General features: G+C 36.6%; 4 protein-coding genes across 7 annotated transcripts; 3 read left to right on the top strand and 1 right to left on the bottom strand.

Moving 5' to 3' along the window:
• The first annotated feature begins 828 nt into the window (after positions 1-828).
• On the top strand, positions 829-13,096 carry LOC119083054 (mpv17-like protein). 4 transcript variants are annotated; one of them, XM_037192699.1, is made up of 5 exons: positions 829-1,197; positions 11,863-12,041; positions 12,165-12,298; positions 12,608-12,739; positions 12,802-13,096. In XM_037192699.1, the coding sequence occupies exons 2-5, from the start codon at positions 11,924-11,926 to the stop codon at positions 12,973-12,975; spliced, it is 558 nt and encodes a 185-aa protein (XP_037048594.1). In that variant the 5' UTR covers positions 829-1,197; positions 11,863-11,923; the 3' UTR covers positions 12,976-13,096. The 4 variants fall into 4 exon arrangements, with proteins under 4 accessions (XP_037048594.1, XP_037048587.1, XP_037048572.1 ...); XM_037192692.1 differs by having other exon boundaries at positions 830-1,197; positions 11,835-12,041; XM_037192677.1 differs by having other exon boundaries at positions 830-1,197; positions 11,826-12,041.
• Positions 2,117-3,111, top strand: LOC119083043 (mpv17-like protein). The gene is made up of 3 exons (XM_037192669.1): positions 2,117-2,299; positions 2,402-2,667; positions 2,746-3,111. The coding sequence occupies exons 1-3, from the start codon at positions 2,176-2,178 to the stop codon at positions 2,935-2,937; spliced, it is 582 nt and encodes a 193-aa protein (XP_037048564.1). The 5' UTR covers positions 2,117-2,175; the 3' UTR covers positions 2,938-3,111.
• On the bottom strand, positions 4,400-5,597 carry LOC119083018 (mitochondrial inner membrane protease ATP23 homolog). Its single transcript, XM_037192660.1, has 3 exons — positions 5,393-5,597; positions 4,740-5,217; positions 4,400-4,672 (listed from the first exon to the last, which is right to left on the bottom strand). The coding sequence occupies exons 1-3, from the start codon at positions 5,482-5,484 to the stop codon at positions 4,472-4,474; spliced, it is 771 nt and encodes a 256-aa protein (XP_037048555.1). The 5' UTR covers positions 5,485-5,597; the 3' UTR covers positions 4,400-4,471.
• Positions 8,016-10,092, top strand: LOC119083009 (enolase). Its single transcript, XM_037192648.1, has 2 exons — positions 8,016-8,217; positions 8,514-10,092. The coding sequence occupies exon 2, from the start codon at positions 8,521-8,523 to the stop codon at positions 9,820-9,822; it is 1,302 nt and encodes a 433-aa protein (XP_037048543.1). The 5' UTR covers positions 8,016-8,217; positions 8,514-8,520; the 3' UTR covers positions 9,823-10,092.
• Positions 13,097-13,175: the final 79 nt, after the last annotated feature.

Here is a 13,175-nt window from a genome sequence, read left to right as displayed (position 1 = left end):
AAAATAATTTGAAAATTAGGCGTTCGTAAAAGTTTAATTGACACTGTAAAATATTGCGAGTTAGTGCATGACGGTGTGCTTTCAAGGCTTGCATACAATTAAAAATATATCGCTTCGCAAGATAAGAAAATGTAGAAAAAATCTTCTGTTAATCATAGAATCTCTCTGCACTAATTATTTTATGCTAAGGTTCCTCCACAATTTGTGATCGCTGTTGTCGAACTTAGAATATAGCATTAAGACTATAGAGAAAAGGTATGGCCGCTCAGCCTATTTATATTCAATACAAACACGTTTACAAAATATCTACATCCTCCGGGCAGACATCTGACTGGTTTATACTTCCGTTGGAATTTAAACATTCGTTGTATCTTTAAGCATCAATCCTCGACATTATCTGGAACATAACGTTGACTTAAGATCCTTTAAAAAAATTTGACTACAGATTTGTGTTGGCACGCGCCCGATTTTAAATTTTCCGAAACGACATATCTCTGTCGCCATCTAGATTAACGAAATTCATCGAAACCGTTAAAAACGCTGACAATTGTGTCAGCTGACTTTTGTTTATCAAGAAATTGAGATTTTGATTTCCTGGACTCTCAAAAAATTATTTAACGCTGTGTGAGTAGAATTTGGATTATTAATTGGGATATTTATCACTTGTTGTAGAAAGTGCCTCATACAATCCGATTTTCTTTGTTTAATCTAATTATCTACGTACTTCAGTGAAAATCACTAGGAAACGAACATGAAATTACATTTTTGTTACGCCATGAACATTTAGATCAAGGTGAAAATATTGTTATGAATTTGGACTTGCGCATCTTAATATCACTAGACAGTCTCTTATGATTTTAGGATTAAATACAAATAAATTTTAAGAGTAAAAGAAATATTTCCCATCTGTGTTACTCTTGAGACTGAAGCAAACCAAGAATTTGACAAAAATTGCAATATACGTTTGTTTGTGTAGCGAAATGAATTGTTAGGGCACAACATTAGAATATGAATTTTCTTGAGTTTCAACGGTCAAATCATATTTGAAACAGAAATAGAATTCAATGACTTGAGCGTTGAACTTGGAGCAATTCATTAAATTTTAGACTGAAGCGTATTCAGTGTGCATGTGATATTTTCACAGTATTTCAGTATGATCAGTATTCCTTGAGCCAAAGTTGGAAATAAAATTGATTTGTGAGTTATATGATCGCGATAATGAGTTTTCTTGTATTGACACTCGGAAAGTGGAAGTGTTTTTAACAACGAAGTTCATTCTGCACAGTTAATTGCAGTCGTATTAAGTAGTGAATAGAACTGATAACAAGAACTACGATGACAATGCAAATTGTCTATGAAATGTTTATGTTTTTACTTAGTAGAATGTTTATAGATTGCGTAACACGATTTTTCGGTTGTTCTAGATCGTCAATAATTGTGAAAAATTTACTTATAACGTGTTCTAACTATCAGTGATTAGAAGGGCATGACAACATATAAATCAGAAGATCTTAGGAGAATAACGCAGAGGTTCAAATAGGGATTTCGTGGGATGATAGGCACTCGTATGCGCTCGTAGCTAGGTGCAATCTGAAACTTTCAAATTTTACAATTTAAAATTTGAAAAGTTCACCTCCAGGTTCTTTAAACATCTAAGGAATGCAAAGTTGAAAAGACACGTTTTCATCTTTCAGAATTCTTTTCACCCCTAGTTGTGTAAGCGACTGCCACTGCTGGAATCATGTTACTCAATTTTGTGGTCGACCCACAGTTTAGACGCGAAAGTAAATTTTTTATTACTCTAACTGAAGAAGGTTCGTGAGTTCGCATTTAAAGGAATGACTCACTTCTACATTTAATCCAATTGATCCAAGAAGTGTGTCGTTCCTCGCTTGTGTTATATATCCCATCCAACACTTGACACTTACACGAACTACAAAAATCATTTCACATGCCTTTCTGCTTTGAAACGGTGGTTGAAAAAAGTCTGTCCTAATCGAAAGTCTCTACAGTCGATGGTAAAGAAATGTAAAGAAGTAAACTTCGAATAGTTTGATAATTTTGAGCCGTATCCCATCAATCAATAAAAAAAATCTTTGGCCATTGTATGTTTCAGTGCATTAGGAGAAAGTGATTTTTGGATTTTGCCTTGATGATATTCTACGAAACAAAAAAATGAGCTTCAGAAGAGGTATATCTCAAGTTCTAAATCATCCTCTGGGACGAGGCATGATTTCCTATAGCATAACATGGCCCACAGCCGCATTTATTCAAGACTTTATGGATAAACGAAATATCGGTGAGTAAATGTATTTTTTTTTGGCGATCTTCGGTCAATCATACGAAACACCCACAGGTCAGCCCATTTAATCAAAATAAGTGAAATCATAGAGCTTTTTAGATGAAATCAATTGGAAGAAATGCATTCGATATTCATTGTACGGATCATTGTTCATCGCACCAACACTATACTGTTGGGTTCGGATAGCTCACAGAATTTTCCCGAGAGTGACCCTAGCGTCGGCAATCAAAAAAGCTGCTCTGGAACAGATAACCTATGGCCCAATATCCCTATCGGCATTTTTCCTTATCATGACTTACGCTGAAACAGGGAGCGTTGATAAAGCCAAAAACGAGCTTCAGGCTAAATTTTGGGATACCTACAAAGTTTGTCACCTTTTTTATCACAATTTTTTTTTGGTCGTTTCTAAATTTTAGTTACAACTGTTTTTCCATTTTGCATAGATCGCTGTGTGCTTTTGGCCGGCAGTCCAAACGATAAACTTTTCTATTATTCCGGATCGTAATCGCTTGGTTTTCGTTAGTTTCTGTGGCTTACTTTGGATAACATTCCTAGCGTATGTCAAAGATCATGGAGATCCTCTGGAAAAGTTATTGAAAAATTCGAAACAGAAATCTGTTGAACCGTCAAAATAGTTACTCACTCCACTTTGCTCAAAACTTTCTTCTTTTTTTGATAGATGAAATTTGTAAATATTTCGACCGAACTGGTTGTTATTGTTGTTTTAAACGAAATTATTTATTTTTTTTTAAATGAAATTAGTTTTTGTTAGCGTGCAGTACAAATCATAATATAAATTGTTACCGAAAGTCGAACGTTTGTAGATGATTTACGAAATATGTTATTACCATTCCGCACACATAAAATTAAGAGTCAATTTGTCAAAAATTTCGAACTAGTTGTATGAAAGAGGAAAACAAGCCATCGGTGATTTTTGGAGTAATTATGGAAGTAATTTGGAAGTAATTATGTTTTCACACCAGAAATCATGAAAAAATGGTCTGCACTAGGGTGACCAAAATAGTTTTTGTTGCATATCACCAACAATGCGTGATGCATTTATCTGAAATTATGGTGGTTGGCAGAAATGTTGAGGACGCAAGATTTCGAAATTTTTTGTGTATGTGGTGCAGTTGCTATTTTAGGGGGAAAAAATTCAAACTTTCGGAGAGTGTTTAAAAAAAAAACTACAATGATAGACTTGGAAGATATGGGTGTCGTTAGATAGACCTCTACTATCCATGAAACCATAAATCTACCGCGCCACGGCTTTCGTTGAGCTTCAATTTTAACACAAAAATTCTCTAGAATTCCAATATTCTTAGCGTCTAGTCTAATTTTTCTGACGAATTAGACATTTTTAAGGCAGGGTTGGAGTTACTGCCAACTTCCCGCTCGGGAAATTTCGTTTAGGGCCTACAAAATTGGAAAAAGTCAACTAATTCAATTTTGTCGTATAAAAGTTCATCTGTACTTCGGGTGTCCAGTATGGCCAGTGCGGCACTGTATCAAGTGTTTACTAGCATATTATGATCATATTTTGTACGTTAGCCACTTACCGGAAGGATTTGGAAATATGTTAAATTTTTCCTATTGGCGAATTTGTTACATTAAAGTCCATAATTCCCGTACTTCTAGTAAATCCGAAATCCGATTATAATGAGTCAAAATACAGAAACAAAAACCAACTGATAATAGCGTCTAGTAAGGGTTATAAAAACAACTTCCGGGTATATTGTTTAGAGTCGGGTCAAATCGAAAATATAAACCTCCTTAAACGCAGTTCCTTTAATAAATTGTATCTAATGTGCTAATGTGCATAAGACCTATCAGTGAAACAACGAGTTACCCCGGGTGAAACTGTCGGAAACGAACTATCCGAAGCTGTCTATCTGTACATCTAATTAGATCATGAAAAAAATTCAACAGAAAACTTACACAGGAACAAATTTAATTGCTACCGTCCAATCAAGTATCAAGCTACGTCATCCGTTTCATTGCTACTGTTTCATGAAGGCTAAGCATTATAAGTTGCATTTGTTTTTCTCCAAATTATTCTGCAGTTCGTATATCGATGATTCACCAAAACTGCAAAACCGTTTGAATCAAATAATTTATTTCACTAATTTGTCTCCTTGAAGCATTTAAAACTATACAAATTGACGATTTTTAGTAGACGTCGTATCCGTACATTGGTCCTTCAGAAAAAGCTCTTTGCATATCCGTCGAATTCCTACGTATTCTTCTGCCTATCGGCTCTAAATCTGCATAGCACTTTGGGAAGACTCTTTCTATAGCTTCAATCGCTTCATTTTGGGTTACCTTTCGGACAGCAAGTACACTACTCAAAGCCTTTGTTTTGACACAGTCCTGCGAGAGAGGAAAAATATGCAATTAAGTTGCGGTAATTTGCGACACCAAATTGTATGGTTTTTACCTGATGTGCTCTTTGTATTTTAAACATCGATGCGTCTCCCTGAAGATAGGCACTCATAAATGAACAATGTGTTAAATTGGCAGCTCGAATTTCGGTACATGCTAAATGATCGATATTTTTGAAGTCTAAATCGTTGTTACAGTAGTCGAACATGTGGATCATTTCGTGTGTCAATATGCCTTGTATCATGCCTTTATTCGTGGCTATGTTTTGGCACACAACTATTTGATTATATTCCGGATCGTAGCCACCACTGACCGAAGGATCACAAACTTCACAGGTAATGTGTCGACGCAAATCGATTGGACATCCCGAGCTTTTCAGAGCTCCCATCATGAGCTTAACCATTGGACTGTTACGGACACAGTCGACAACGTTACGTTCGCATTTCATTTTGCCTTCATTTTCTCTGCCCGCAAAGCCCCATATAGCTTTGAACCAATGCGGTTTGAACGTACCACCTCGGCGTTCAGGATATCTGTGTAAACAAAATTGAAATTTGTTTTGATTTCTTTGCAATATTCTATGGGTGAGCAGAATTTCAGAGAATCATCTGAGATCAATCAAACATTTCTAAAAAAAAATCGAAAAATTGCATCAGAATGTTTCACATCGAAAATTCCGCGTAAAGTAAGCAAAACTGTTATATGTACAGGTCATATCCCCATTTCGGTTTTTCTTCGCCAGTATCGGCTGTTGCCTCTGGTGTGTTTGAATTACTGTTCTTTGAATTATCCTCAACCATTTCAACTACTTAATGTTAACACATAAAAATCCACAATTTTTATCGAAGATACCGATACACTCAGCTGAAATTGACATCGGCACATCATTTTTTTTTGGCTCTGAGCACACATCAGCTGATTATGACATACAGTGAAAACTTAGCCGATTTGAATCGTCAGCCAAATGAATGTGAGCAAAGCATGTATGTGAATCTGTGGAAAAAAACCTCCGAAACTTCGAAGCTTTTCTGCTGCAAAATCATTTTTTAGTAAAAGTACAACAATAGATGCGAAATAGTAATTTATTCCACCGAGTGATAAATGTTTTTTTAGGCGCTATATGTGTAGATTTGAGACAGTAGGCCGAGTGTGACAATACTCATTGTGTTCCTAAAAAATCGCCGAGTTGCCTATACAACGTTTTTCTTTTAAAAAAAGCAAACGAAAGTTTCTCGCTCTGTTTAGGCTACAATAGGCGAAAAAGTCTAAAACCCACCGGCCAAGCAGACATACAAATTACTATTTCGTTTCCAAAGTGTAACGGAAAAGCTACTGTGCATACAAGGAATCTTCGGAGGCTTGAAATTTTGATTTTTTTCGCAATCAAACAGGAATGGCCGATTTATCTCAGTACTATTTCCTACAGTCAGAGGCAGTAAAATGTCAGCAATAATTTGCTTCTGCTGTTTTTCAGCTGATTCACACAAATAATCAAAACTGTTTATACGTCTTTATAAGGTTTTACCACTACCACTATCAAGCAGCTTTAACTGTTTAAACAAGTCTAAACAGTTTTGATTGTGTATGTGGGTTGTGGATGCAAATTCATGCTGAAATTTTACTGTACGATACTTTGAATATTATTTGATTGCATTCTTGAGATATTAACTCAACGAAAACTATTAATAGAGAACGTTAGCTAAACGGCCGCTAACGCTAATTTCCAACGCTAAATCCCCCGCTAACGCTAAAATCAACGGTAATGCCCTGTCAATAAATGGCACCATTGTGAATGCATACACATGGACGACGAAATTTTCGATTTATTTTTCATTTATTATTTTAAAAGGTCATCCGGATCAATATTTTATTACTGCAATCCGTAGATCTAATTTGCAGTAAGGTAGCGACACTGTGCTGGAAAAAATCTATTCACTTTACAATGCGCTGTTCGACGACAAACATCCTCCGCTACACAACAAACACGTGGTTAACCTGCAATTGAAACACCTGAAATTAATTTTGTGATTATTACTCCCACAATGTGATCGGATTAACATTTTATCAATGGAATTAGTAGATCTGACTTGTAGGAAGCAAGCGGTATTAAGCTGGAAACGTTTTTTATTCTCTTTTTAATGTTACAAATAGTATCCTCCACACGACGAACATACAGTTGGAAAATGTGATTCGTAAAACGTTTTATTGCAATCAAAAGTGAATAAAACTTTTCCAGCTTTATTCCGCTGGCTTCCTATAAGTCAGATCTACTAATTCCATTGATAAAATGTTAATCCGATCACATCGTGGGAGTAATAATCACAAAATTATTTTCAGGTGTTTCAATTGCAGGTGGTTATGTTTGTAGTGTAGTGGAGGATGTTTGTCGTCGAACAGCGCATTGTAAAGTGAATAGATTTTTTCCAGCTCAATGTCGCTACCTTACTGCAAATTAGATCTACGGATTGCAGTAATAAAATATTGATCCGATGACCTTTTAAAATAATAAATGCAAAATAAATCGAAAATTTCGTCGTCCATGTGTATGCATTCACAATGGTGTCATTTATTGACAGGGCATTACCGTTGATTTTAGCGTTAGCGGGGGATTTAGCGTTGGAAATTAGCGTTAGCGGCCATTTAGCTAACGTTCTCTAATGTCTCAGCTCATTAACGCGAAGAACGCATGAACTCCGTTTTGGTTTCCATTCTCATAATGCACATACGCAAAGAGAATATTCTCTTTCTCTCTCTCTCTCTCTGCGTCGTCATTTTCTCTTCAAAATATCGGTATAAACGAAGCTCTGCTACACTCGCTTACGTCAGTTGTCTGAAAGGATCCAAATTTTGTGATTAACTCACACAAAGAAAGCATGACTGCTGTCTTAGCGAAAAAAATATAAATCCTATTCTGATCAATGATCTATAGGTATGGTCTAATGTCAAAATTTGTATGGAGCGGAGGAAACAGCGATTTCATATAAACAAGCTCATCTTTCAATGAAAATCATCGAAAGGTGATTTTTTTTCATATTAAATCGCTATTTCCTCCAATGAATGTACAAACCAGGTATGGTCTGTTCATACAAACCGGAGTTTGACATTCGACCATACCTTGTGTTGACGTTCATTGATTTCCTCCGGCTCGTATGGACGGACCGTACTTGGTTTGTATGTTAATTGATTTTGAACCAGCGGCTTCCAAATACTTTCTATGTTAACACTAGGAGCAGTGCTATGTTCGAAGTGTTTAAACTGCATGCAAATTCGAAATACATATCACAATAAAACACTCTATATGTACAACAGAACATCAAAAATCCGAACAGAAATATGTTTCGGGCAACACTGGTAACATTAGCGACTTTATACCAACAGCACTGAATCAGTCGATCGGTACATAGCCACTGGTGTATGTGAAATACATTTTGCTTCAATCAGAACACAAATCTTCAATATTCCGAACGGAAGACAAGTGAATCTACTCCGAGGATATTCCATTTAATTTAATCGAAAATTATCAGACACATTCTGTAAGTATTTTCGCGTAAACCAAGTGAAATGAGAAAATTTAAAGCTGAAAAATGATTGCATAAAAGTGATGAAAAATCTATTTTTCTCGCGATTGTGGAAATGTGTATGTGTTATATATTCAGTGTACTTGGAAAATATTAACATGACCTTTGTGTATGTTAAAGGTCATTTCAAGTGCAATCATTTCCACATTGATTGGCGAATTAATTGAATTTCCTTATCAAATTTGCAGCAATTGCACAAATTTTCACGTTGCAACAAATCAATAACGATGTCGTAATCTGTTAATTTTCAGCTCCAAAATGCCGATCAAGAGCATCTTCGCCCGTCAAATTTTCGACTCCCGTGGTAATCCAACCGTTGAAGTTGATTTGACCACCGAGCTGGGATTGTTCCGCGCTGCTGTGCCGTCCGGAGCATCAACTGGTGTCCATGAAGCTTTGGAATTGCGTGACAACGAAAAAGCCAACTGGCACGGAAAGGGTGTTCTTCAAGCCGTCGGTCATATTAACAAGACTATTGCCCCCGAACTGATCAAAGCTGGTCTTGAAGTGACACAGCAAACTGAAGTCGATGAATTTATGATTAAATTGGATGGAACTGAAAACAAATCCAAATTCGGTGCAAACGCTATTCTTGGAGTTTCATTGGCCGTTTGCAAGGCCGGTGCTGCCAAGAAGGGAGTACCACTATACAAACATATCGCTGACTTGGCTGGCAACAAAAATATTATTTTGCCAACACCTGCATTCAACGTAATCAACGGTGGAAGTCATGCCGGTAACAAATTGGCCATGCAAGAATTCATGATCTTTCCAACCGGTGCTACCTCTTTCACTGAAGCCATGAAAATTGGTTCGGAAGTGTACCATCATTTGAAGAAAGTCATCAACACCAAATTCGGTCTCGACGCCACTGCTGTGGGTGATGAGGGTGGATTTGCCCCAAACATTTTGAACAACAAAGACGCTTTGTTGTTGATCCAAGATGCTATTGAAAAGGCTGGATACACCGGAAAAGTTGAAATCGGTATGGATGTTGCTGCTTCTGAATTCCACAAGGAAGGGCTCTACGATTTGGACTTCAAGAATCCGGCAAGCGACAAAGCCCAATGGTTATCGCCAGAAAAACTTACAGCTCTATACCAGGAGTTCATCACCGAATTCCCCATGGTCAGCATTGAAGATCCCTTCGATCAGGATCATTGGGACGCCTGGACAAACATGACCGCCAACACCCAAATTCAAATTGTAGGTGACGATTTGACCGTTACGAATCCAAAACGCATTCAGACTGGCATTGAGAAGAAGGCTTGCAATTGTTTATTGCTGAAGGTCAACCAAATCGGTACCGTTACCGAATCGATAAAGGCTCATTTGTTGGCCAAGAGCGCCGGATGGGGAACCATGGTCTCACATCGATCTGGCGAAACTGAAGATACTTTCATTGCTGATTTGGTCGTTGGTTTGAGTACCGGTCAAATTAAGACTGGTGCACCATGCCGTTCCGAACGATTGGCCAAATACAATCAAATTTTACGCATTGAAGAGGAATTGGGCGCTGCGGCAAAGTATGCCGGTAAGAGTTTCCGTAATCCACAATAAATGTTCGGTCGATCATAAAAACTGCAAAACTGTAGATTTTCACGCGTTCGGTCAAATAAGTTAAAGTAAATTATTGTTAGTCCATCGGATATGATCCAAATTATATATTTTTGAGCAAAGGTTATCAGTCACGCCACATCGTAACGATAAAGAGTTGTTAGAATCGGACCGTTCCTTATATTTACTTTTAAAATTGTAAATCAGCATGTTGAGCTAGGGTTATAAACCCTGTCGAATTTATTGCAAATAAAAGTTATGTGAAAAATGTTAGCGTTTTGTTAGAGATATTCAAACCAAAAGCCGAAAGGCATCGAATCTGTCTGAAAATAAGGAATTGAACCTTCCCCACTCGCATATCTACGGGCCTGTTCTCAGCTCAGACTGTCAACTGTCAACAAACCACAACTTTTGCAAAAATGTTAAAATTCATTTTGTCTTCATAAAACCATTTACAAATCCCAATTAGGTTAGTTTGGTTGCGTCGATCTCGTCTCTACAGAAGGAAAACTACAATCTGTTACAAGGGCTTAACCTCATTATTTGGAATGTTCCAATTCCTACAGCTGTTATAGTTCAGTTGGCATTCGAAATATGTTCAACTTCCCAGTAACAAATCAACAAAAAATCGAAAAAAAATCGATTATGTGATCTTTAATCCGAGACCGACATACATCACACAATAAAAGAACTCGACCACTTATTTCACACAATACATTTCATTACATAATGTGTTGTGCTATATCGAACCTTCTTCTGCAGTGAGCTATAAATACGAATTCGCAAAACAAAGCTGATCCTAATGGCATGCATAGTATTTTATAAATAAGCATGAAAAGTGAGTGCATCGTAGCGCACTTGTGTATTAACAAAAGAATTGTTGTGAGTAGGACATTGCCAAGTATTCAGTTCAAGGGCCAACGATTTAGGTCGATGGGTCAATATACTGAGTCTCATTCACTCATTGCTAGTCAATCAATTTTAGTCAATGACGCTAATACTTTCACTTTCAATGAATGAACTGGACATTTCGCGAATAATTTTCCGGAAATATGAATGCCTAACAATAGGGATGATATGGATAGGTACACCGAGATTAGCAAAGGAGGGTCGACAATTACATATTAAAGTTATTTTGTCCTTATAATTCGTAATGTTGCATTTCGTCATTCGCTTAAAAGTTGACTGTGGCCGTTTGTAGACTTGGTTATTGGTACCTGGCTGTACGTTACATTAGTGTACCACAAATGAGTATGTGTAATGCGTTGTAGTGTGATTTTATAGCAAAGTTAACTTTTTCATTGAACGGACATTTTATAAATATAAATTGGTTTGAGCTGCCCCGGTAGCTGATATCTATCAACATATTCGATCAATGGAATATCTCGAAACAGCGTAACATAAAAATATGGGTCAGCTATTTCGTAATTTTTTGTGTGCGGCTGTTCGTTTCGATGTTTAACATGTTTAACTTATAGTCGGTCCATTTTAATGACACCGTAGAACAATTTGTTAGCTAGGACAATTTTAGGCATCGATTGAAAAGCTTGTCAGAAACTTAATCAAAATTATCGTGTCCTAGATGTATGTTCGGTTTATTTGTATAAGTGTCGAACGGCCAGAAGAAAAAATAATTTGGCATTAAGTATGACTACGATTTTACTTTACAGGCGTAGAGAAGACTCGTTTCTTTTTTAAGTGACTCGAAATAAACTGCTATCGATCTTGATAGAACTGAATTTTGTGCAGTAACGTGTTTCATTAATTTTCTACAAGAAAACAATTCAGATGCTCAACTTAGAATGTTATAGCAAGGAATTTGAATGTGTGAATTATTGGATAGAACAGTTACTTCGGTTTCCCTTGTCTGTCCTTCATATTTTCCCTCAATCAGATAGAATTTAGTGAAAGATAATTTTTATGGGATTACTACAGATCATTTACAACGAAGTCGACAATTTTATGATAGCACGGTCAAGTGAAAACCAAATCCTTAAATTGGCTAGATTCTTTAGCAAGCGATTTATTATATTTGGATGATAGTGTTACAATCGAAACTTTACCTCCTCGAGTACAAGTTTATTATTAAATTTAATCACCAAGAATGTCCATGCTCAAGATATTGTTCACCAAGTACCCACTGGTGCGAGGTATGGTCTCGTACAGTTTAATATGGCCAACTAGTGCGCTGATTCAACAAACAATTGCTGGCAAAACATGGGGTAAGAGTGGCCTATTTTTAAGGTAAAACATACAAGTGATCCTCATGATCCAACCACTTTATACTTACCTAAAGGATGGTCCGTCATATTTATATTCTTTTTCCCAATTTGTCATTCGAACAGAAAATTATGACTGGAAAAAATGTGTTCGATTTAGTCTATACGGAGGGTTAGTTGTCGCTCCTACATTGTATTGCTGGATCAAAATTGCAAGCACGCTTTGGCCCACAACTTCTTTTAAAACTGCCGTTTATAAGGTAATTTTAATAAACGAAACACTAAACAGTTCACTTCAATCCAACAGATCTTGTATATTGGCTTGAGGCAAATGATTAGATTATTCATTGTGATTAAAAAAGTGGTAGAAACTGAAGAAGAATTAAGCAACTGACTCTTCGATGTTTTTACTAGATTAAGATAAAGATAGAAAATAAGAGATCAGAAGCGATTTGTCAGGTTAGGATGGTCGGTTCAAAGATCTTTTGATCCTATATAATTACTTCCGTTAATACTCATCCCACTGTCATTTCTCTTTGAACACTTTACTAAGCCACAAAGCATTTCAGGCTATAGTTGAGACGTTCTCATACACTCCGTTTGCGATGACAGCCTTCTATTTTGGGATGAGCATTTTGGAGAACAAAACTATTGACGAGGCAACCAACGAAGTAAAGACGAAATTTTGGCCCACATACAAGGTACAAATCTTAATCCTGCTGTTGCTTTTATGATTTTAACTGAACTTACTCTGTTCCAATAGGTTGCTGTATGTGTATGGCCATTGGTTGCAATGGTTAACTTTTCATTAATTCCTGAGAGAAATCGGGTGCCGTTTATCAGTATTTGTAGTCTGCTGTGGACATGTTTCCTGGCTTATATGAAGCAATTAGAAATGATGCGAGAACGTGAACAGGAAGCTCGGTCGCATCAATGATTTATTAACCGTGTAAATCATAGATTAGACGTAAATAAAATTTGTTAAAAAGCCTTTGTAACTAACTTGGAAGTCATTAAATTCTACCCGATATTTTGAGCGTACACGTCGTCGATCCATTCGTCTACTCAAATGATGATGCGAAGAAATCGTTCAACTTTGAGATGAAGAAGGACACAAAGTAGTAACCATCTACTGTA

This window comes from Bradysia coprophila, chromosome X (genome assembly GCF_014529535.1).
Source record: "Bradysia coprophila strain Holo2 chromosome X, BU_Bcop_v1, whole genome shotgun sequence".
Taxonomy (NCBI): domain Eukaryota; kingdom Metazoa; phylum Arthropoda; class Insecta; order Diptera; family Sciaridae; genus Bradysia; species Bradysia coprophila.
This window is presented reverse-complemented; position numbering and strand designations above follow the sequence as displayed.